Source organism: Ranitomeya variabilis, chromosome 5, assembly GCF_051348905.1.
Source record: "Ranitomeya variabilis isolate aRanVar5 chromosome 5, aRanVar5.hap1, whole genome shotgun sequence".
Classification (NCBI taxonomy): domain Eukaryota; kingdom Metazoa; phylum Chordata; class Amphibia; order Anura; family Dendrobatidae; genus Ranitomeya; species Ranitomeya variabilis.
This window is the reverse complement of record NC_135236.1, coordinates 690,393,581-690,419,330: the sequence shown is the minus strand read 5'-3', so window position 1 is coordinate 690,419,330 and position 25,750 is coordinate 690,393,581. Positions and strand designations below refer to the sequence as shown.

Here is a 25,750-nt window from a genome sequence, read left to right as displayed (position 1 = left end):
AAAGGCAACTATGGAGTATGAGGCAATGAGACTTACTATTTAATTCCTACACATGGAAACCATATGTTATATTGTGTGCCCCCAACAAAATATTGATTTATTGTAGTAGCTATTGAGGCTTTAGCCTGGGGTCACATAAATTGCGCTATTGGCACTTAATAGCTTTATATCATCTGGCTTTCTATACGGATTTCACATGACATTTTGAACCCTTAGTCTATATACATATTCTGTGATTCTTTACTATAACGTCTAAATATAAAATAACTTTGATTATCTATTTATTCACATATGTAGTTTAATATTCCTGCAATTTTCTTTTCCTGTGCGTGGCACTAGGTTGTTGTCTGTCTCTTTTCATTGCGTCTTTATCTAATTATTAGGTTATGATTGTTGTTTGAAACTTTTTTAGAGTTATCTCAATAAACTTTCTTATATTTTATTAGCTCTAGTATCCATTTTCCTTTGGGTTTTTGCAATTGTATGGCTGAGCTTATACATTATTTGCCCCGTTTGTCGGTCTGGAGAATAAGGGGCAGGATTCTAGAGAATAAGGGTCAGGACTGTGCAGAATAAGAGGCAGGACTCTGGAGAATAAGGGCAGGAGTCTGGAGAATAAGGGCAGGAGTCTGGAGAATAAGGGGCAGGACTGTGCAGAATAGGGGGCAGGACTCTAGAGAATAAGGGGCAGGACTCAGGAGAAAAAGGGGCAGGACTCAGGAAAAAAAGGGGCAGGACTCAGGAGAAAAAGGGGCAGGATTCTGCAGAATAAGGGGCAGGACTGTGTAGAATAAGGGGCAGGACTCAGGAGAATAAGGGGCAGGACTCAGGAGAATAAGGGGCAGGATTCTGGAGAATAAGGGGCAGGACCCTGGAGAATAAGGGGAAGGACTCTGCAGAATATGGGGCAGGACTGTGCAACTGTGCAGAATAAGAGGAAGGACTCTGGAGAATAAGGGGCAGGACTCAGGAGAAAAAGGGGCAGGACTCAGGAGAAAAAGGGGCAGGATTCTGCAGAATAAGGGGCAGGACTGTGTAGAATAAGGGGTAGGACTGAGGAGAATAAGGGGCAGGACTCAGGAGAATAAGGGGCAGGATTCTGGAGAATAAGGGGCAGGACCCTGGAGAATAAGGGGAAGGACTCTGCAGAATATGGGGCAGGACTGTGCAACTGTGCAGAATAAGAGGAAGGACTCTGGAGAATAAGGGGCAGGACTGTGCAGAATAAGGGGTATGATTCTAGAGAATGAGGGGCAGGACTCAGGAGAATAAGGGGCAGGACTCTGGAGAATAAGGGGCAGGACTCTGGAGAATAAGGGGCAGGACTCTGGAGAATAAGGGGCAGGACTGTGCAGAATAAGGGGCAGGAGTCTGTAGAACAAGGGGCAGGTGCGTGGGGAATAAGGGACAGAAGTGTGGAAAATAAGGGGCAGGAGAGTCGAGAACAAGGGGCAGCAGTGTGGAGAATAATGGACAGAAGTGGGGACACTTGACGTTGGGTTATGAGCTTACATATTTTGGCCAGAATATAAACTAATACCTCACATATTTTTTATGTGTTTTTTGCATTTTTTCGGGGTGCAGCTGGGCCCACTCTGTCTTGTAAACTGTGGTGTCTGTTCACATGGGATGCATCTTAATAGCGCTGGGCAGCCCGCCTGAGCTAATAGAAGGGCGTCCATAATAGGCTGTTAACCTGGATGCTGTGCATTCCCATTGTGTGAACAGCGCCACATAGAAGTCTCTAATGTGCAGTCATATGCCAAGCAGCCACCCCCTCCATTAATTTGGTAGGTTGTGAGTGGCTGCCTTACTGGTATTACTGCACCTGTGTAGCCGCCATCTTAACCACATGGGTCCACTGCATCCTGATAATGCATTTGTTCGGAGGCCTAGGCAGGTAAGAATAAGGGGTAGGACCCTGGAGAATAAGGGGCAGGACTCTGGAGCATAAGAAGCAGGAATGTGGAGAATAAGTGGCAGAACTATGGAGAATAAGGGGCAGAAGTGTGGAGAATAAGGGTCAGGAGTATGTAGAATTAGGGGCAGAAGTGTGGAGAATAAGGGGCAGAAGTGTGGAGAATAAGGGTCAGGAGTATGTAGAATTAGGGGCAGAAGTGTGGAGAGTAAGTGGAAGAAGCCTGGAGCATAAGGAGCAGGAGTCTAGAGAATAAAGGTCAGAAGTGTGGAGAATAAGTCTCAGGAGTGTAGAGAATAAGTGACAGAAGTGTGGAAAATAAGGGGCAGGAGAGTAGAGAATAAGGGGCAGAGGTGTGGTGAATAAGGGACAGAAGTCTGGAGCACAAAGGGCAGAAGTGTGGAGAATTAGGGACCGAAGTCTGGAGAATAAGGGTCAGGAGTCTGGAGAATAAGAGGCAGGAGTCTGGAGAATAAGTGGCAGGAGTCTGCAGAATAAGGGGCAGGAGTCTGGAGAATAAGAGGCAGGAGTCTGGAGAATAAGTGGCAGGAGTCTGCAGAATAAGGGGCAGGAGTCTGGAGAAAAAGAGTCTGGAGTCTGGAGAATAAGGGTCAGGAGTCCTGAGAATAAGGGTCAGGAGTCCAGAGAATAAGGTTCACGAGTCTGGAGAATAAGGGGCAGGAGTCTGCAGAATAAGGGGCAGGAGTGTGGAGAATAAGGGGCAGGAGTGTGGAGAATAAGGGGCAGATGTCTGGAGAATAAGTGGCAGGAGTCTGCAGAATAAGGGGCAGGAGTGTGGAGAATAAGGGGCAGGAGTCTGGAGAATAAGTGGCAGGAGTCTGCAGAATAAGGGGCAGGAGTGTGGAGAATAAGGGGCAGGAGTGTGGAGAATAAGGGGCAGATGTCTGGAGAATAAGTGGCAGGAGTCTGCAGAATAAGGGGCAGGAGTCTGGAGAACAAGGGGCAGGAGTGTGGAGAACAAGGTTGAGGAGTCTGGGGAATAAGGTGCAGGAGTTTGGAGATTAAGTAGCAGTGCTGCTGGGAATATTGAGGCATCACAGGAACTACATGGATTTATCACTAACATGTATCAACGTGCGGAATGTTTACTATTGTCCTTCAGTAACCATAGAAACAGCAAAACAAGAGCAAAAAACACTTGAGAAAAAATTGTGAACACCGAAATGTGTGTCAGTCTGAAAACTTTTGGCCACCGCTGTACCAGTGTCCGTGCTCAGGTTGGGGCTCTAATATGTTATGAGCAATGTGAAGTCTTATCCATCTCGTTCTCGTTCACAGCCCCTGTGGCCCCACAAATTGTGCACGTGGAATATGTCAGACACCTGCTGTATGTCACTTGGAGATATGGAGAGAAAACCTTCGATCTGTCCCATTCCAGGATGTTGCATTGGCAAGTGACGGCAGAAGGAAGGAAGCGAATCAAGAAAAGTGTAAGACTGCGTGCTATACTGACCCCGAGGTGACAGTGAGCGCTGGTGGTGGCTATACTAAAGGCAACCCCAACTGTGACTGACCACACACCACATCACTGGAGGCAGGGCTGTTGTTCTGCATGTGCTGGGCTAGCGTCCCCTGTGTGCTGGGCCAGCGTCCCCAGTGTGCTGGGGCAGCATCCACTGTGTACTGGTACGGCCTCTCCCGTGTGCTGGGCCGGCGTTCCCTGTGTACTTGTGCGGCGCCCCAGGGTCCTGGTCGTCGCAGTGATATTGCTTTCCTCTCGGGGAGAGTGGTATTACGTTTGGAGGCAAGAAAGGATAACTGCATCCAGGTATCACAAACATGCAACACATTCACACTCCAGGCCACCAGGGGGAGCTTCTGCTCCTATTTATTAGGTCACTCCCTATATATATATATATATATATATATATATATATATATATATATGCATATATATATATATATATATATATATATATATATATATATATATATATATATAACTGGTAGTCTGTAGGGAAAGTTAGAAGAAAGTTCCAGACAGTGGTCTGAGGAGGACAGATGGTCCACGGAGCTGTGCATGCCCTCAGAGCTGCAGCTCCCAGAAAGAGACATTGAAAGGCAGAATTGTATTGCAGTGAGCATGAAGGAAGTCGAAGCAAAGGAAAGGAAACCAGAAGGGGACCAGCCCCGCTCAGGCTGCCTCCTTCTGAGGCGCAGAATCAAGGTAGCCTGAGGGAGTAAGGATTTCTATGCCTTATTTCAGAGACCGGCAGGTCTGCTAATTGCAGGCTACCTGTCCGCACCTACACCCAGGAGACACGGTGACACCCACAGAGCTGGGTTATCTAAGAGACCCTATAAACGGGCTCAAGTCACCAGTCATACGGGTTTTGTTCTATCTTATACGGGGGACAGAGAGAGCGACATTACATCTGTGAGACCCTTATGTGAAGCCATAGGCAGTAAGGGACTACACCACCCCAGCGCACGGGAAGGCTACTGTGTTATGATCCTTAGTGGCTGAGGATCACAAATTACTCCAGCTAAGTAACAAACATAGGACAAGCTCTAGGGAGGTGGCAAACTGGACTGAGCGCAAATCTGAACCTATCCAAACACACTAGAAGTACCGGTGAACGTGCCTAAAAATCCTAGACGTCTCAAGCCAGCCTGAGGAACTAACTACCCCTAGAGAGAAAGAAAGACCTCTCTTGCCTCCAGAGAAATAATCCCCAAAGATATAGAAGCCCCCAACAAATAATAACGGTGAGGTAAGAGGAAGGCACATACACAGGGGTGAAAGCAGATTAAGCAAATGAGGCCCACTAATACTAGATAGCAGAAAATAGAAAAGGGAATCTATGCGGTCAGTAAAAAACCCTTACAAAATATCCACTCTGAGATTTCAAGAACCCCCGCACCAACTAACGGTGTGGGGGGAGAAACTCAGTCCCTTAGAGCAACCAGCAAGCGAGGAAATCACATTTTAGCAAACTGGACAAGAAACATGATGAATGCTGATAATCAAAAAATGAACAAACAAAAACTTAGCTTGTCTTGGAGAGACTGGGAGCAAGGTAGTCACAAGGAATCTGAAGAGCACTGAATACATTGATAGTAGGCAAGGAACTGAGTATCCAGGAGAGCTAAATAGGAAACCAACCAAGGATAACGAACCAGCTGATGCAGCCACCTGCAGAAAGACAACACTACACAGTACCGCTTGTGACCACTAGAGGGAGCACAAAAATAGAGTTCACAACAGTACCCCCCCCCCTTGAGGAGGGGTCACCGAACCCTCATCAAGACCCCCAGGGCGATCAGGATGAGCCGCGTGGAAGGCACGAACCAAATCGGCCGCATGAACATCAGAGGCGACAACCCAGGAATTATCCTCCTGACCATAGCCCTTCCACTTAACCAAATACTGAAGCCTCCGTCTAGAGATACGAGAATCCAAAATCTTCTCCACCACGTACTCCAATTTGCCCTCGACCAGCACCGGAGCAGGAGGCTCAACAGAAGGAACCACAGGTACCACATACCTCCGCAACAAAGACCTATGGAACACATTATGAATGGCAAACGATGCTGGGAGATCCAAACGAAAAGACACCGGGTTAAGGATTTCCAAGATCTTATAAGGACCAATGAAGCCAGGCTTGAATTTAGGAGAGGAGACCTTCATAGGAACATACCGAGAAGACAGCCACACCAAATCCCGAACACGAAGTCGGGGACCCACACCGCGGCGGCGATTGGCAAAGCGCTGAGCCTTCTCCTGTGACAACCTCAAATTGTCCACCACATGGTTCCAAATCTGCTGCAACCTATCCACCACAGAATCCACCCCAGGACAGTCAGAAGGCTCAACCTGACCCGAGGAAAAATGAGGATGGAAACCAGAATTGCAGAAAAAAGGCGAAACCAAAGTAGCAGAACTAGCCCGATTATTAAGGGCAAACTCGGCCAATGGCAAAAAAGTCACCCAATCATCCTGATCAGCAGAAACAAAACATCTCAAATAAGTTTCCAACGTCTGATTAGTTCGCTCGGTTTGGCAATTAGTCTGAGGATGGAAGGCCGACGAAAAAGACAAATCAATGCCCATCTTAGCACAAAAAGTCCGCCAAAACCTGGACACAAACTGGGATCCTCTATCAGACACAATATTTTCAGGAATGCCGTGCAAGCGAACCACATTCTGAAAAAATAGAGGAACCAAATCGGAGGAGGAAGGCAACTTAGGCAAGGGCACCAAATGGACCATCTTGGAAAAACGATCACACACCACCCAGATGACAGACATTTTCTGAGATACTGGAAGATCCGAAATAAAATCCATGGAAATGTGCGTCCAAGGCCTTTTCGGGACAGGCAAAGGCAAAAGCAAACCGCTGGCACGAGAACAGCAAGGCTTAGCCCGAGCACAAATCCCACAAGACTGCACAAAGGAACGCACATCCCGCGACAAGGAAGGCCACCAGAAGGACCTAGCCACCAAATCTCTGGTACCAAAAATCCCAGGATGACCCGCCAACACCGAAGAATGAACCTCGGAAATAACTCTGCTGGTCCATTTATCCGGGACAAACAGTCTCTCTGGTTGACAACGGTCAGGTCTATCCGCCTGAAATTTCTGCAGCACTCGTCGCAAATCTGGGGAAATGGCAGACAAAATCACTCCCTCTCTGAGAATACCAGCCGGCTCAGAAACTCCCGGAGAGTCAGGCACAAAACTCCTAGAAAGTGCATCAGCTTTCACGTTCTATGAACCAGGCAGGTATGAGACCACGAAGTTGAAACGGGAGAAAAACAACAACCAACGAGCCTGTCTAGGATTCAGGCGCTTGGCAGATTCAAGGTAAATCAGATTTTTGTGATCAGTCAAGACCACCACACGATGTTTAGCTCCTTCGAGCCAATGTCGCCACTCCTCAAATGCCCACTTCATAGCCAACAACTCCCGATTACCAACATCATAATTCCGCTCGGCAGGCAAAAATTTTCTTGAAAAGAAAGCACATGGCTTCATCACAGAGCCATCAGAGCTTCTCTGCGACAAAACAGCCCCTGCTCCAATCTCAGAAGCATCAACCTCGACCTGGAAGGGGAGAGAGACATCTGGCTGACATAAGACTGGGGCTGAAGAAAACCGGTGCTTCAGCTCCCGAAAGGCCTCCACGGCCGCAGAAGACCAATTAGTCACATCAGAACCCTTCTTGGTCAAATCCGTCAAAGGTTTAACCACGCTAGAAAAATTAGCGATGAAACGACGGTAAAAATTAGCAAAACCCAAGAACTTCTGAAGACTCTTAACAGACGTGGGCTGAGTCCAGTCATGAATAGCCTGGACCTTGACTGGGTCCATCTCCACAGTAGAAGGAGAAAAAATAAAACCCAAAAAGGAGACCTTCTGTACTCCGAAGAGGCATTTTGAGCCCTTCACAAATAAAGCATTAGCACGCAGGACCTGAAACACCATCCTGACCTGCTTCACATGGGACTCCCAATCATCAGAAAAGACCAAAATGTCATCCAGATAAACAATCATAAATTTATCCAGATATTCTCGGAAGATGTCATGCATGAAGGACTGAAACACAGAAGGAGCATTAGAGAGTCCAAAAGGCATCACCAAGTACTCAAAATGGCCTTCAGGCGTATTAAATGCTATTTTCCATTCATCTCCCTGCTTAATGCGCACAAGGTTATACGCACCACGGAGATCTATCTTGGTGAACCAACTGGCACCCTTAATCCGAGCAAACAAATCAGACAATAGTGGCAAAGGATACTGAAATTTGACTGTGATTTTATTCAGAAGACGATAATCTATACAAGGTCTCAAAGAACCGTCCTTCTTGGCCACAAAAAAGAATCCTGCACCAAGAGGGGAAGAGGATGGGCGAATATGTCCCTTCTCCAAAGACTCCTTTATATAACTCCGCATCGCGACATGCTCTGGTATAGAAAAATTAAAAAGTCGTCCCTTAGGGAATTTACTACCAGGAATTAAATTTATAGCACAGTCACAATCCCTATGAGGGGGCAGGGCACTGGACCTGGGCTCATCAAATACATCCTGGTAGTCAGACAAAAACTCAGGGACCTCAGAAGGAGTGGAAGACGCAATAGACACCAACGGAGTATCGCCATGAATTCCCTGACAACCCCAACTTGACACAGACATAGCTTTCCAATCTAAAACTGGATTATGAGCCTGCAGCCATGGCAGACCCAAAACGACAACATCATGCAAATTATGCAGAACAAGAAAGCGAATCACCTCCTGATGTACGGGAGTCATGCACATGGTCATTTGCGTCCAATACTGAGGCTTATTCTCAGCCAATGGCGTAGCATCAATTCCCCTCAGAGGAATAGGAAATTCCAAAGGCTCCAGGACAAAACCACAGCGCCTGGCAAACGACAAATCCATCAGATTCAGGGCAGCACCTGAATCCACAAAAGCCATAACCGAGTAGGATGACAAAGAACAAATTAAAGTAACAGACAAAATAAATTTAGGCTGTATAGTACCAATGGTGACAGGTTTAGCGATTTTTTTTTAAGCGTTTAGAGCATGCTGAGATAACATGAGTAGAATCACCACAGTAAAAGCACAACCCATTTTGACGTCTATGACTTTGTCGCTCAATTCTGGTCAGAGTTCGGTCACATTGCATAGACTCAGGTCTCTGTTCAGAAAATACCGCCAAAGGATGAGCAGATTTGCGCTCCCGCAAACGCCGATCAACCTGAATGGCTAAAGCCATAGAATTACTCAAACTTGTAGGGGTGGGGAACCCCACCATAACATTCTTAACGGCCTCAGAAAGACCTTCTCTGAAATTTGCAGCCAGGGCACACTCATTCCATTGAGTAAGCACCGACCATTTCCGAAATTTTTGACAATACACCTCTGCTTCATCCTGACCTTGAGAGATAGCCAGCAAAGCTTTTTCTGCCTGATTCTCAAGATTAGGCTCCTCATAAAGCAGTCCAAGAGCCAGAAAAAATGCATCTACATTAAGCAATGCAGGATCTCCTGGCGCCAGAGAGAAAGCCCAATCCTGAGGGTCGCCACGCAACAAGGAGATAACAATCTTAACTTGCTGAGCGGAATCACCAGAGGAACGAGGTCTCAGAGATAGAAATAACTTACAATTATTCTTAAAATTTAGAAACCTAGATCTATCTCCAGAAAACAACTCAGGAATGGGTATCTTTGGTTCTGACATAGGGCTATGAATAACAAAATCCTGAATACTTTGCACCCGTGCAGTAAGATGATCCACACTAGAAGTCAGAGTCTGAACATTCATGTCTGCAGCTGAGCTCAAAACCACCCAGAGTTCAAGGGGATGAAAGAAGCTAAACAGACTGCAGCAAAGGAAAAGCGGGAGGAGAAAAAAAAAAATGTACTCAGGTCTTTTTTTTATCCCACTTCGGCGATGCATTAAACACTTTTTGGCCTGCTATACTGTTATGATCCTTAGTGGCTGAGGATCACAAATTACTCCAGCTAAGTAACAAACATAGGACAAGCTCTAGGGAGGTGGCAAACTGGACTGACCGCAAATCTGAACCTATCCAAACACACTAGAAGTAGCCGGTGAACGTGCCTAAAAATCCTAGACGTCTCAAGCCAGCCTGAGGAACTAACTACCCCTAGAGAGAAAGAAAGACCTCTCTTGCCTCCAGAGAAATAATCCCCAAAGATATAGAAGCCCCCAACAAATAATAACGGTGAGGTAAGAGGAAGGCACATACACAGGGGTGAAAGCAGATTCAGCAAATGAGGCCCACTAATACTAGATAGCAGAAAATAGAAAAGGGAATCTATGCGGTCAGTAAAAAACCCTTACAAAATATCCACTCTGAGATTTCAAGAACCCCCGCACCAACTAACGGTGTGGGGGGAGAAACTCAGTCCCCTAGAGCAACCAGCAAGCGAGGAAATCACATTTTAGCAAACTGGACAAGAAACATGATGAATGCTGATAATCAAAAAATGAACAAACAAAAACTTAGCTTGTCTTGGAGAGACTGGGAGCAAGGTAGTCACAAGGAATCTGAAGAGCACTGAATACATTGATAGCAGGCAAGGAACTGAGTATCCAGGAGAGCTAAATAGGAAACCAACCAAGGATAACGAACCAGCTGATGCAGCCATCTGCAGAAAGACAACACTACACAGTACCGCTTGTGACCACTAGAGGGAGCCCAAAAATAGAGTTCACAACACTACTGATTTCCACCTGGACAAGGGGACTCTGGACTTGCCTCCAAACCGGCCGGACTCTGCCTGCCCTGTGATCTGGTGCGCTGGACTGTGGATGCCCAAGTCTTCAGTAAAGGTAAAGAGACTGCAACCTTGTGTCCTCGTTCTTCCCTGCACCTCTCACCATTCACCTTCTATACACCGGGAAGCCCTGCGGACATACTTCACCTGTGGGAAGGTATACCATCTAGCTGCCATAACATCACCCCAGAGGACCCCTTACAGCAGCGTCGGTCACCCTGACCGAATACCACAGGTGGCGTCACGAACATAAACTCTATCCCTTTAAAGACCTTTCTCTTTTACATGGGTGCCCTGGGCCACGGATCGGGTCGCAGCCACCGTGACATCCCCCTGTGAAGCAGTAGGACCCGGTACCGAGTACCCCTAGCCTGCGGGGCGACTCACTTGCACTGCCTTTCTCATTTGCTGGGCCGGCATCCCCAGTGTGCTAGGCCAGCGCCCCCCATGTGCTGTGTCGACAACTCCCATGTGCTGGCAATGCCTCTCCCATGTACTCTATGTTGTCAGCAGTAGAAGTTTTGGGGGATATGTTTGCCCTGTAAACATAGATGTCATCTACTCTACCATCAGCTGTAATCTGGTCAGGTGTCATATAAACAAAATTAGATCTGATTAAGAAAAAACGGCAAACGTTTTCTCCAGTCACATGACCAATGTTACTCCATCATTTCAGGTGTCCAGAACCATGATGACCGCGGTAATGAGTCTGCCAGCGGGAGACATCTATAATATCACAGTCACCGCCTGCACAGAGAGAAGTAGTAACACCTCCCTACCACATCTGGTGAAGATAGGTGAGTGACGGTGTGTGTAGATATTGTAGTGTGGCTAATGGTCACATAGTCGATGGGAGGTATGTGTCACAGAGATGACTTGTCTCTGTGATGCAACCCGTAGTATTTTTCTGTAGTGCATGAAAGCAATAAGAGGTTCGTTTGTTGCACCTGGGTCCGGGTTGCGGGTAGCTATGAGAAATTGTCGGGTCTGGCTACCCACATACTTCACCTCTGGGTGTGGTTACAGCCTATTTAATGGAGGCTGTTGTTTGTCACACGGTCTGTGACTGGAGGCATGGAGGCTTACAGTGTGTGTTTTGCTGGGACACTGACCTGAGCGGACGGACCTGCTGTGCTACAGTGGGTACAGAATGTATTCAGACCCCTTTCAATTTTTCACTCTTTGCTTCATTGCAACCATTTGGTAAATTCAAAAAAGTTCATTTTTTTTCTCATTAACATACATTCTGCACCCCATGTTGACTGAAAAAACAGAAATGTAGTAATTTTTGCAAATTTATTAAGAAAGAAAAACTGAAATCTCCCATGGTCCTAAGTCTTCAGACCCCTTGCCCAGTATTGAGTAGAAGCCCCTTTTGAGCTAGTACAGTCATGAGTCTTCTTTGGAATGATGCAACGTTTTTCACCCCTGGATTTGGGGATCTTCTGCCATTCTTCCTTGCAGATCCTCTCCAGTTCCGACAGGTTGGATGGTGAACATTGGTGGACGCCATTTTTAGGTCTCTCAGATGCTCACGTGGGTTTAGGTTAGGGCTCTGGCTGGGCCGGTCAAGAATGGTCACAGAGTTGTTCTGAAACCGCTCCTTTGTTATTTTAGCTGTGTGCTTAGGGTCATTTTCTTGTTGGAAGGTGAATCTTCGGCCAAGTCTGAGGTCCAGAACACTCTGGAAGAGGTTTTCATCCAGGATATCTCTGTACTTGGCCGCATTCATGTTTTCTTCAATGACAACCAGTCATCCTGTCCCTGCAGCTGAAAAATACCCCATAGCATGATGCTGCCACCACCATGTTTCATTGTAGGGATTGTATTGGGCAGGTGATGAGCAGTGCCTGGTTTTCTCCACACATACCTCTTAGAATTATCACCAAAAAGGTCTATCTTCATCTCATCAGACCAGAGAATCTTATTTCTCTTTGTCTGGGAGTCCTTCATGTGTTTTTTTTAGCAAACTCTATGCGGGTTTTCATATGTCTTGTACTGAGGAGAGGCTTCCATCGGGCCACTCTGCCATAAAGGTCCGACTTGTGGAGGGCTGCAGTGATAGTTGGCTTTGTGGAATTTTTTTCCATCTCCCTACTGCATCTCTGGAGCTCAGCCACAGTGATCTTGGAGTTCTTCTCTCACCAAGGCTTGGCTTGACGAAGCCAAGGCGGTGAAACGCGCGTCGAGGCTCCCTTCTGCCCTGCCAGTCACACCCGCACTTCAGTGTCACCATGTTTCAAGGTATGACGATCTCTTAACTATTATTGGTATTTATCCTGGACCTGCTGACCTGTATAATAACCTTTGATTATGCTGCTTGGAGGACGTATTTTGTTGGGCCAACTTATATTAATTTAGTCAGTATATATGGCCCTTCCCCCTATAGCACTGATCACTTTATTTCTTTACTTGTTGCGGGTGTTCTGACCAGGACAGTTATGTGTTTCTCATCAGTGGGGTTGCTCCATGTTACCTAAACCCCACTACGTTTTTACTGTCTACTCCCTTATTGCTCACTTTGTCTATATGTATTTATCTATGTGATTTATAATAAAATATTTCGTATTTTCTCAACAAACCCCTATTTTTTGTATGGATTTTTTATAGGGTTATATTACTGACCAAACACTGCTTTGGTTGTATACTATATATTTATATTTATGGAAAGTGGAGTGGAAGGAAAAAGTGTGGTAGAAAAAGGTGCACAAGCAACCAGGATAAACCGTAGCCTTGAAAGGATTGTTAAGAAAAGACCATTCAAAAATTTGAGGGAGATTCACAAGGAGTGGACTGCTGCTGGAGTCATGGCTTCAAGAGCCACCACACACAGATGTCTCCAGGACATGGGCTACAAGTGTCACATTCCTTGTGTCAAGCTGACATGACAAGACCAATAGACGCCAGAAGCTTCTTACCTGGGCCAAGGAGAAAAAGAACTTGATTGTTGTCAGTGGTCCAATGTGTTGTTTTCAGATGAAATTAAATTTTGCATTTCATTTGGAAATCAAGGTCCCAGAGTCTGGAGGAAGAGTGGAGAGGTGACAATCCAAGCTGCTGGAGGTCTAGTGTGAAGTCTTCACAATCAGTGATGGTTTGGGGAGCCATGTCATCTGCTGGTGTAGGTCCACTGTGCTTTATCAAGACCAAAGTCGGTACAGCCGTCTACCAGGAAATTTTAGAGCACTTTATGCTTCCCTCTGCTGACAAGCATTTTGGAGATGGAAATTTCATTCTCCAGCAGGACTTGGCACCTGTCCACACTGCAAAAAGTACCAATACCTGTGTCAGGTAAACCCACTTTACTTTTCTAGTTCATGAACTTGCAGCTCTCTGGGGCCCCCTTACCCTCAGGTCAGCCAGGGAACTGTGCCTAGGATGACTAGTCACTGGAGAGGCTGCCCTGTCACGTACTGGTTATCGGGGCACTCTGCAGTGAGGGAGGTATATATATCACCAGTCCCAGGCCAGGGATACACATATAAACCTCTTTCCTTCACTGCCAGGATCCCCCAATAACACCAGAACAGTATGCTGCCACCAGTTCCTTGTTAGATATAATCCCAGTCCGTTACCAAGCCTATATCTGGTCAGAAACCATCCCCAGGTAGCGTGAATTTGGACGGAGTACGTGTCGGAATGATCAGAGAGCAAGAAGAACAAATCTAGCAGATTTACAAGTTTACTACATAAAAATCGGCAGTGTTTACCAAAGATGCAAAAAGATATTTCAAAAGAGACAAAATACAAATATGAACAAACAGTTATAAAATAAAAGCGATAAAGGTACGAAACTAACCAAATCTCAGTCACAAGTATGACGTGTCAATAAAGGGGAGGAGAGTTCCCAAGGGACTGAGTCAGCACCCCAGCATGGTGTCTAGTTGTCTCTCCAGCTCTGAATGCCTCCCAGAATGAACTTTCCTGTTTTATGGTTTGGCCATAAACTTAGGGACTCACAATTTGGCTGACCTCACCGGTGGGCTGTTTCCTGGGGGATAAACCTATTTGGAAAGTTAACAAAACTTCTTTTTTTCATATCTTTGGCCCTGAAGCTCACAGGCCAACCATATTGGCATTATATTTACCCGTGTGATCTAACCTTTCTTTAGAGTCCAAACACGGTATGTCTGTGGTTTACTGGAATTCATTTCCCAGGTTTCTGATGGCCCTAAATTCCGCAAAACGCTGCCATGCGTAGCCCTAATTGCCCAGATCCTGGAAATCTAATTTTCATGTTTGTAGGATTAATGTGTGTTATTGAACTTTGACTTTAAGTGTTATGCTAGCAGACAAAGGGATTTTGGTGGAAAAACACATGCTACTCTCTGCTAACTGGCAGAGCAATACACTCACATTACAGAATAACCATTTGGTGGAAGGGAGGGGGAAGTGGAAATTCACAGAGAGGGGGAAAGGGGCTGCAAGAAGGATTTTGGCTTTACAGAAACCATTGGTGGGAGTAGTAGTAGGCAGCTCTGGCTGTGTAACCCAAACAATGGATATTAATTTATATTTTCCTGACAACCTGGTTTAAAAACAACAGTATCACTGTGCTTGATTGGCCAGCAAACTCGTCTGACCTTAACCCCATAGAGAATCTATGGGGTATTGTCAAGAGGAAGAAGAGAGACGAAGAAGAGAGACATCAGACCCAACAATGCAGATGAGCTGAAGGCTGCTATTAAAGCAACCTGGGCTTCCATAACACCTCAGCACCTCACGTCACAGGCTGATCTCCTCCATGCCACGCCAAATTGATAGATACACATACCTCAGTGACATATTTAATGTCTCAAGGTCGGGCTATAAGTAACCCATCAGGAGAGCAAAAATCAGTACCCACTCAAAAATCATATATAAACTAGGAGAAACGCAAGTCATTAGGTACACTTAATAAATATAAATTTTATTGAGAAGATCACAAAAAAGTCACAAAAAGAACTAATAATCACAAATAATCACAAATGAATCAGTTAAAAATTGCAGACATATGCAGGGAAAAGAAGACAGAAAGTGAAAAGAACGAGGATCATTTCATACTCCTGCCCTATTGTATAAGTGAGTCTAAGTCTATCTAAAGTGCTCGTGCCACAACGTGCATAATAGTTACAGGGTAAAACCCCCCACTCACATGCTTCATGTCATTACCAATCTAGTGTTTAAGCACCAGGAGGATAAACCACAGGCAGGAGGAAAAATGACCCAAGTGGAGGTATAAGTAGCCCCACAAGGACCCCCACACCAAATTGATGCAGTATTTGATTCAAAAAGAGCCCCGACCAAGTATTGAGAGCATTTACTCAACAGACATTTCAGTAGGCCAAAATTTTGGATTTTAAAATAATTTTTCAGGCTGGTGTTATAAAGTATTCTAATTTACTGAGATAATGACTTTTGGGTTTTCATTGGATGTAAGCCATAATCATCAGCATTAACAGAAATAAACACATAATAGATATCTGTTTGTAATGACTCTATACAATATATGAGTTTCACTTTTTGTATTGAAGAACTGAAAAAAAAATGAACTTTTTAATGATATTCTAAGTTAGTGAGAAGCACTTGTAGATGCCCATATAGATAAGACTGGTGGTATTCAGATGAGTGACAGTATATATTGTAGTGTGCCTAATGGTAGTGTAGTCGATGGTGCTGAGAGTTCTTCCAGAAGAACAGGGAGAACAGAGATCTGTTCTCGGAATTGACGGGGTGCGCAAAGGTCATAGAACGCGAAGTTCTGACGGAGCCACATGTGGACATAAACGTGATGCCTTATCGAATCTAAGAGTGGTTGGTCAAGCCCGATTGCCCTGGTCCCAAAGCCTGATAGTGAATGGAGGTTATGCAATGTCTATCGAAAGTTGAATGAGATCTCCAAGTTCGACACATGTCTAATGCTACGCGTCGATGAGCTGATCGAGAGACTTGGGCCTGCAAGATACTACCTTGGATTTGACAAAGGGATATTGGCAGACCCCCACAGCACAGGGAGCCAAGGAGAAGACTTCGTTTTCTATGCCTGATATATGTTTCCAGTATGTCCGGGTGCCGTTTAAACTGCACGGGCCCTGGCGACATTCCAGAGAGCTATGGATAGAATCCTTTCACCCCATAAGCAATACACCGCAACATATCTGGACGATATTGTTATCTTCAGCCCGGACTGGGAGAGTCATATGGAAAAGGTCCAGGCAGTGTCTGATGCTCTAAGAAACCGGCATTTTCAAACAACCCAAAGAAATGTGACTTGGGGAAAGAAGAAGCCAAATACCTGGGATATGTAGTGGGTAGAGGCGAGATCAAATCCCAAATCAGTAAAGTGGAGGCAATCCAAACATTTCCAAGACCATTGTCAAAAAAGCAACGTAGAGCCTTCCTGTGGATCATGGGATACTACAGGAGGTTCATCCCAAACTTCGCCATGATAGCCGTGCCCCTGACTGACCTCCTTAAGGGGACAAAATCGGTAATGGTTAAATGGTCTGAAGAGGCAGAGACGGCCTTTCAGAAAATAAAAGCAACCGGTTATGGTGGCTCCTGACTTTAAGAAAGAGTTTATATGCCAAACAGAAGCCTCAGACATCAGTTTTGGTGCAGTCCTTTCCCAGGAGATACACGGGGAGGAGCACCCTGTTCTCTACCCGAGTAGGAAGCTATCCTCATGTGAGAGGAATTATTCGGTCTTAGAGAAGGAGTGCTTGGCCATAAAGTGGGCAGTGGACACATCACGGTACTGTTTGGTAGGATGTAAGTTTAGATTGGTATCTGACCATGCCCCACTCAGATGGATGAGAGAAGCAAATAGTAAAAATACAAGGGTCACCCGCTGGTTCTTAGCCCTACAAGACTTCAGCTTCCATGTAGAGCATAAAGCAGGGAAGCGACATTTATTCTTGAGAATCCCTTGTCTGGTAGTAGAAAGTGCCAAGCCCCATGGCTTTAGGCAGAGGGGGAGGTATGTAGTGTGTTTAATGGTTGCATAGTTGATATGAGGTATGTGTCGCAGAGATGGCATGTCTTTGTGATGTAACCCGGAGTATTTTCTCTAATGCGTGAAAGCACTAAGAGGTTCATTTGTTGCACCTGGGACTGGGTTACGGGTGGCTGGGAGAGATGGGTGGATCTAGCTACCCTAATACCTCACCTCTGGGTGTGGTTAACAGCCTATATAATGGAGGCTGTTTTTTGGCACATGGTCTGCATGTTTGGAGGGAGAAAGCCTCCTGTGTGTGTTTGGCTCCAGGCCGAGCCTGAGAACTGGACACTACCCCAGGCTGTGTGCCCACAGGCCTGGCAGAGTTGAGCCCTGATATGGACATTTGGATTTTGGCTTGCCTGACCTGAAAACTGTTTGTTTTCTGTTTTGCTTCTGGGTTTATGAAGTAATAAACCCACATGAACCTTTAATGGAAAAGCCTCCTGCCTTCTTCCTGATGCACCCAAGCGACTGCAACCTCTACAGTATGCATGTGTAAATATATACAGTATATATATATATGTATATATATATATATATATATATATATATATATATACACAGTACAGACCAAATGTTTGGACACACCTTCTCATTTAAAGATTTTTCTGTATTTTCATGACTATGAACATTGTACATTCACACTGAAGGCATCAAAACTATGAATTAACACATGTGGAATTATATACTTAACAAAAAAAATGTGAGACAACTGAAATTATGTCTTATATTCTAGGTTCTTCAAAGTAGCCACCTTTTGCTTTGAGGAATGCTTTGCACACCCTTGGCATTCTATTGATGAGCTTCAAGAGATGGTCACCGGGAATGGCCTTACAACAATCTTGAAGGAGTTTCCAGAGATGCTTAGCACTTGTTGGCCCTTTTGCCTTCACTAAGGGTACTGTCACACAGTGCCATTTTAATCGCTACGACGGTACGATTCGTGACGTTCTAGCGATATCCATACGATATCGCAGTGTCTGACACGCAGCAGCGATCAGGGACCCTGCTGAGAATCGTACGTCGTAGCAGATCGTATGGAACTGTCTTTCGTCGCTTGATCACCCGCTGACATCGCTGGATCGTTGTGTGTGACAGCGATCCAGCGATGTGTTCGCTTGTAACCAGGGTAAACATCGGGTAACTAAGCGCAGGGCCGCGCTTAGTAACCCGATGTTTACCCTGGTTACCAGCGTAAACGTAAAAAAAACCAAACAGTACATACTCACATTCCGGTGTCTGTCCTCTGGCGTCTCAGCTTCTCTGCCATGTGAGCGCCTGCCAGCCGGAAAGCGAGCACAGCGGTGACGCGGTGACGTCACCGCTGTGCTTTCCGGCTATGGCGCTTACACAGTGGAGAGAAGCAGAACGCCGGGGGACAGACACCGGAATGTAAGTATGTACTGTTTGTTTTTTTTACGTTTACGCTGGTAACCAGGGTAAACATCGGGTTACTAAGCGCGGCCCTGCGCTTAGTAACCCGATGTTTACCCTGGTTACCCGGGGACTTCGGCATCGCTCCAGCGCCGTGATTGCACAGTGTGACCGCAGTCTACGACGCTGGAGTGATAATCATACGATGCTGCGACGTCACGGATCGTGCCGTCGTAGCGATCAAACTTGCACTGTGTGACAGTACCCTTACTCCCTGGCTATACACCTACTTCTGTGAACCTGTGTGGTGATCCTACTACTCTGCTCAGAGTTCCTGCTGCATACACAAGTTTCCAGTAATCCTCCATCTGCTGTTCATGGTTTCTTCCATCTGCATTTGCTGGTCATGTAAGCTGCTCCTGCTTTGCAATAACCTGAGACTATTAACTAGGCCTCCCTGGTTGAGCTAAGATATGATTTGAACTGCCTAATAAGCATATCTATCTGTGCCTGGACTAAGACAAGGATTTATTCGTGTCAAGTATCCTCAAGAATAACTGTGCTTCACAGACTTTCTGCTTGATTGCAGTTTCCTCTGAAGTTTCCTATAGACTGCTAAGCTGCGTTTATTATTTGCACCAAGTATTGTGGACTTGAGTTTCTCTCTGCACCTGTTTGAATCACCGTGTGATTATATAGACTTTACCACTTATAAAACTGTGTCCTGTAGTTGTCTTGTTCCACGCAAAGAGTCTCCTGAGTTATCCCCTATAATTATTACAGGATACTCTAGCCTAAAAAAAAGGGAGACTGCTGGAACAATGACTGCAGAAATCAAATTACAGCAGGTGTTTTCCATAATTAGATCACTGCAGAAAGATGTGGAAGGTCTGCAAAAGAAGTTTGGAAGCTTTGAACACAATCAACAAGTGTTTGGACAAACTTTGCAGGACTTGAGCAACCGCATGGCAGCCCAGGAAAACAAACTTGCTGGCATAGAGTCCCAGTATGGACGGGCTTTTCAGGACATAAGCATGCAAATAGCTGCACAAGTGACTTTACCCTCTGGGCAACCACCACCAGCTGGCCCACCTAAGTTTCCCCCATTCAGAATTAATGGTGATCGCGACAAATTTCGTGGCTTTGTGAATCAATGTATGCTATATTTTGATGTGCATGCTGACCGTTTTCCTACTGATAGATCCAAAGTATTGTGTGTAATAATGCTACTGACCTCACGAGCACTCGCCTGGGCGAATCTGATGATTGAGTCTCGTGACCCACGGTTAAATGACTTGGATGATTTCTTGGCCGCTATGGCATTAATGTTTGATGACCCTAATCGCCGTGCAACCGCTGAATGTGCTTTGTTGTCTTTACGCCAGGCTAAACGTTCTGTTATTGAGTATGCCACTGAATTCAGGAGATTGGCGGTAGATACCAATTGGGACAGTTATGCACAATTACCTATTTTTAAAAGGGGTCTGTTTAGTATTGTAAAAGATGAACTAGCCTGCTCTGAGTCACCACAAGAGCTAGAGACATTTATACAGCATTGTGTGTGCATAGACATTCGCTTTACTGAGCGTAGGCAGGAGAAGTTTGCTGCATATAACCGTATTTCTAACTTTTCCCTTCCTTCCAAAGAGCCTGCAGGTAAAACCTCTCGGGAGGTGGAGGAGGTGCCCATGTAAATTGATTCCGTTCAGAGGCGCGAGATCAATGAACGCCGGGAGCATCGCCTTCGTGAAAGTCTATGTTTCTACTGTGGCCAGTCTGACCACTTCTTGATCAATTGTCCTAAGTGTCCTAGACGGCCTAACAAGGTGCTAGCAGCAGTAGGGGAGTATGACAACTGTGATGATGAATCTGACATCTCTGAATGTAGCCTGCCTTTAAACGCTGTATTCTATTCACTCTATTTCTTCACCCCCCAAGGAGCTGAAGGAAAAGAACTCTCACTGTTCTCTCCCTATTAAGATCCTGTGTTCAGGACAGTGGATTTCCAGTGCAGCTATGATTGACTCTGGTGCAGGTGGCAATTTCATGGATATCGCATTTGCCAAGGAACATGGTATTAAAATTCAGCAAAGAGCCTCTCCATTTACCATGGAAACAGTGGATGGGTCACCTTTAATCTCTGCGCCTGTGGATCAGGAAACTGTACTCTTTGAAATTGTGTTGGAGCCTAATCTTCAGGAGCAACTTTCTTTCTTGCTAATTTCTTCTCCTCATTTTCCTGTGATTTTAGGTATTCCTTGGTTGCGTTCTCAGAACCCAATTATCAACTGGGAGACCAAGGAGATTATCTTCCCAACAAGGAGCAACTCAGCGTTAACAGAAGCTGTCCCTGAGTCCACGGCTACGGAAACACATGTACAGGTATTTTCTTTACCTCCAGCATATAAAGAGTTCTCTGACATCTGTGACAAGAAGAATGCAGATCAGCTTCCTCCACACAGGCATTATGACTGTTCCATTGAGCTGCTTCCCGGGGCAGCCATTCCTTTTGGTAATGTATACCCTTTGGCGGCACCTGAGCTTCAAGCCTTAAAAGAGTATATTGATGAAAATCTGGCCAAAGGCTTCATACGTCCTTCTTCCTCACCAGCAGGGGCACCTATCTTTTTTGTAAAGAAGAAGGATGGGACCCTGAGACCCTGTGTTGACTATCAAGAACTCAATAAGGTAACCGTATGAAACCGTTACCCTTTGCCTCTGATTCCCGAATTACTGGAAAGAGTCCGCCATGCTAAGGTGTTCTCTAAACTAGATCTTCGTGGGGCTTATAATTTGGTGCGTATTCGTCCAGGGGATGAGTGGAAGACAGCATTCAGATGCCGGTATGGACACTTTGAATCTCTTGTGATGCCCTTCGGGCTTTGTAACGCCCCTGCAACATTTCAACACCTTGCTAATGACATTTTCAGAGATTTGTTGGACCAGTTTGTAGTGATCTATTTGGACGATATACTAATCTTTTCTGACTCTCTACAGGAACATGAAGAACATGTCAAAACTGTTTTAAGACATCTGAAAGAGAGCCATCTGTATATTAAGCCGGAGAAATGCGAGTTCCATCGTTCTGAGATACAGTTCTTAGGTTATATCATCTCTCCCCAGGGGCTGAACATGGAATCTGGTAAGTTTCAGGCTATCCTTGACTGGCCGGTACCCATGAACGTTAAGGAGGTCCAACGTTTTATTGGTTTTGCAAATTTCTACAGATGCTTCATTCGAAATTTTTCTGATATTGTCCATCCCATTACTTCCTTGACAAAGAAGGAAAAACCCTTTAAGTGGTCATCACAGGCTCAAGAAGCTTTTGATCAGCTTAAGATCTGTTTCACATCAGCACCGCTGTTGATACACCCAGATCCAACACTTCCTTTCATTGTGGAGGTGGACGCTTCTGATAATGCTTTGGGGGCTATTCTCTCCCAAAGAACTGGAGAGAAGTGTCTGCTACATCCTTGTGCTTTCTTTTCCCGTAGACTAACCTCAGCAGAGAAGAATTATGACATGGGAGACAAGGAATTGCTGGCTATTATTGCGGCTTTCAAAGAATGGAGGCATCATCTGCAAGGAGCTGCACAACAGATCATAGTGCTAACTGACCATCGCAATCTAGAGTTCCTTAGATCCGCTAGATGTCTTTCTCCTCGTCAGGCTCGTTGGAACTTGTTTTTAAATCAATTTAACTTTGTTATCTCGTACCGTCCATGTTCTCGTAATGGGAAGGCTGATGCTTTATCCCGAATCCATGCTGCGGATTCCGTACCTGGAGCTCCGTCCAAGACCATTCTATCTGATGCCAATTTCATCGGAGTTATCCACGATCAGGACTTGTGGAAGGAGTGCAGGGAGGCCTATGAAGGTGATGTATTTCTGGCCAACCCACCTGTGGATATTAATCTTGTCTTTAAGGGTGGCATGTGGTTCAGAGATCGACGTATCTACATCCTGGAGGTCGTCCGTCTGCAGATCCTCAAGTTGGTACATGACTCCAAGTTGGCTGGTCACAGGGGGGAACAGAAGACACAAGAGGTCCTGAGCCGATTCTTCTGGTGGCCAACTTGCCTGAAGGATACCAAGGACTATGTTCTCTCTTGCGAGGTATGTGCCCGTCACAAGACTCCTCATGTGGCACCTACGGGTCTTCTACAACCATTACCTGTTCCGTCCTGCCCTTGGGGGTCTATATCAATGGACTTTATTGTGGAGCTGCCTACATCGGGGGGCATGAATACAATCAAGGTGGTAGTTGATCGCCTGACAAAAGCTGCTCATTTTGTTCCGTGCACCGGCCTCCCCTCAGCTAAAGATACAGTGAACTTGGTTATACAGAATGTCTTTCGGTTGCACGGGGTTCCGGATGAGATCATCTCTGACCGTGGAGTACAGTTCACTTCAAGATTCTGGAAGGGGTTTTGCTCTGCACTCAATATTAATGTCTGTCTCTCTTCCGCTTACCATCCCCAGACAAATGGTCAGATATGAGCGTACCAACCAGACGCTGGAACAATATCTAAGATGTTATGTCAGCCATCTCCAGGATGATTGGTTGGAGTTGTTGCCGTTAGCCGAACTTTCATATAATAATTCTCAGAGCGCCTCCACTAAATTTACACCTTTCTTTGCCAATCTGGGTTATCATCCGTGTATTTTACCTAGGTCTCCAATTAATTCTCCGGTTCTGGCAGTGGAGGAAAGGCTGACTGCGATGAGACAGAATCTGGAGGTTCTGAAGGAATCCCTGACCACAGCTCAAGAACGTTATAAGAGATCGGCTGATAGATTCCGTAAACCTGCACCCATGTTCAAGGTAGGAGATTCCGTGTTGTTAGCAACTAAGAATCTGAAGTTAAACGTTCCTTCACAAAAACTTGGACAGAAATTCATTGGCCCTTTCAAGATCAACGGTATTGTGAGCTCTGTGGCCTGCCGGCTGAAGCTGCCTAGGACAATGAAGGTACACCCAGTTTTTCATGTATCTTTACTAAAGCCTGTATCTCCTAATACCTTCCAGGGATGTGTTGTGCCACCTCCGCAGCCTGTGGTGATTGATGGGCAAGAACAATTCGTGGTGGAGGAAATTATTGATTCCAGGATTCGCAGGAATCGGCTCCAATATCTGAAAAGATGGCAGGGATATCCCCCTGAGGAAGACTCTTGGGAACCTGTGGAAAACATCAATGCCCAACAGAAGTTTTCTCGTTTTCATCAGAGATTCCCTGAGAAACCAGGTCCTGGATCATCCTGAGGCCGCTTCTAAGGAGGGAGTAATGTCAGGACTCTGAACATTTTTTGCCTTACTGCCCTTTTCCAAAATGGCGTCTTTGGTCTCATGTGCACTGTGTCTCCTGCTATAAAACTCCACCCCAGCCTTCAGTCTGTGCTAGAGTATTCTGCCTTGCATCCAGCTCCTGACCTCTGATTACTCCCTGGCTATACACCTGCTCCTGTGAACCTGTGTGGTGATTCTGCTACTCTGCTCTGAGTTCCTGCTGCATACACAAGTTTCCAGTAATCCTCCTTCATCTGCTGTTCGTGGTTTCTTCCATCTGCATTTGCTGGTCATGTAAGCTGTTGCTGCTTTGCAATAACCTAAGACTATTAACCAGGCCTCCCTGGTTGAGCTAAGATATGATTTGAACTGCCTAATAAGCATATCTATCTGTGCCTGGACCAAGACAAGGATTTATTCGTGTCAAGTATCCTCAAGAATAACTGTGCTTCAGAAACTTTCTGCTTGATTGCAGTTTCCTCTGAAGTTTCCTATGCTTCTCTGAGCCCTTCCACATCTTCCCATAAGGCTTTATTCACACTTTGCCAGGTTGACAGGTGATGTTTGAGCTCAGAGACTTTCTTCTCCAGTTCACCTACCCGGTGCTCAGCTGCTTGTCTCAGATGCCTTAACTCGGCCTATAAATCTGTTACCTTTTGCTTCTCATGAGACAACTCATTAGCGAGATCCTGGACCTCCTCTTTATCAACCTTCTCACCAGGTGCAATTTGTTCAGCCCCTTTTCCTCCGGGAGGAAGACTTGCCACTTGTACTTGAGTCAGCTATACTGCACTCTTTCCCACTGGCGTCCTTATCTGAATGGGAGTCACCACCACCCAATCGGTCATCCTGTAACCTGCAGTCGCCCCTTACACAGGTCATAATTTCTGTTATGGCTGCCCCTGCCATCCTGACTTTACCTTGGGGAGCACTGTCGTTCCCCTGTGTCAGTGTTTCTGTCCGCACAACCTCGTACTCAGCTCTAGTGGTTGCTACTGGTAATGACATGTCACAGTCACCCCCGGAGTCTGTGTCACACCCCACACTACGGTGAACCCTCAAGTTCCTTTCTAACAGGGTGTCAGCGTCACAGGTTGTATTTACCAGATCACTGTCAGTCATTTTGGTGTACACGTCAGGTGACATCATATCGGTAAGTTGGGCAGACGAACCCTTCACACTGGTCACCCCGATGTCTGACCTGTCAATTTTGGGACCCATTACGGACATAACGTATGCCCCTGCAACAGTAATGAGACTTCCATCCTCGTGCTGCAGAGGAACGCCCTCCTCCCACAAGTCTGAGAATAACTTACAGTCCCGGCCTACTATCACCGGACAAAGTAGGTTAGGAATTATGGTGGCCTCAAGATTTGTATAGCCCCTGACCATCTCAAAGTACACCCGGGTCACTGAATAAACCTTAGTGTCGCCATGGATGCAGGTGACCTCGATCTTTTCAGACCTTACAAATTGATCTTCCGCAGACTTTACCAAGGTCACCGAGCTCCCCGAATCGACCAAACCAAATACTACTTCTACCTCTGCGTTTAACTCCAGAACACACCCACGTAGCCTTTCACCAGGAGGGTAGTTCTTATGGCAGATTGGACATGCATAGTACCATTGTCCCTGGCTACCTGTTGTGAATTAGACTTTTTGGCTCCCTCTTGTGGTCACTAGTGGTATGACTCTGGGATTGTCTTTTTTCTGTTTGGCACTCACCTGGGTCGTTAGTCCAGGGGTGTCGCTATATTAACTTCCTGGATCCTTAGTCCAGTGCCTGGCATCGTTGTAATCAGATCCTTCTGTTGCTCCTGTCTGCTGGTCCTGGCTCTTGCAAAATTAAGCTAAGTCTTGCTTCTTTGTTTTTTGAGTTACTTGCTTTGCTACTATTTTTGTCCAGCTTGTACTAAATGT

The 25,750-nt window shown here is 45.8% G+C and overlaps 1 protein-coding gene across 4 annotated transcripts in view; it reads left to right on the top strand.

Annotated features, from left to right (window-relative positions):
• PTPRO (protein tyrosine phosphatase receptor type O) overlaps nucleotides 1–25,750 on the top strand; it is a 555,000-nt gene that overhangs the window by 277,608 nt on the left and 251,642 nt on the right. For all 4 annotated transcript variants that reach the window (XR_013215987.1, XM_077267281.1, XM_077267279.1 and 1 more), the window contains 2 exons: nucleotides 3,218–3,369; nucleotides 10,867–10,987. Coding sequence is in view for 3 of the 4 variants with exons in the window: in XM_077267281.1 (XP_077123396.1) it covers nucleotides 3,218–3,369; nucleotides 10,867–10,987 (273 nt within the window). In the remaining variant the exon portion in view is untranslated. The remainder of the gene's footprint in view (nucleotides 1–3,217; nucleotides 3,370–10,866; nucleotides 10,988–25,750) is intronic.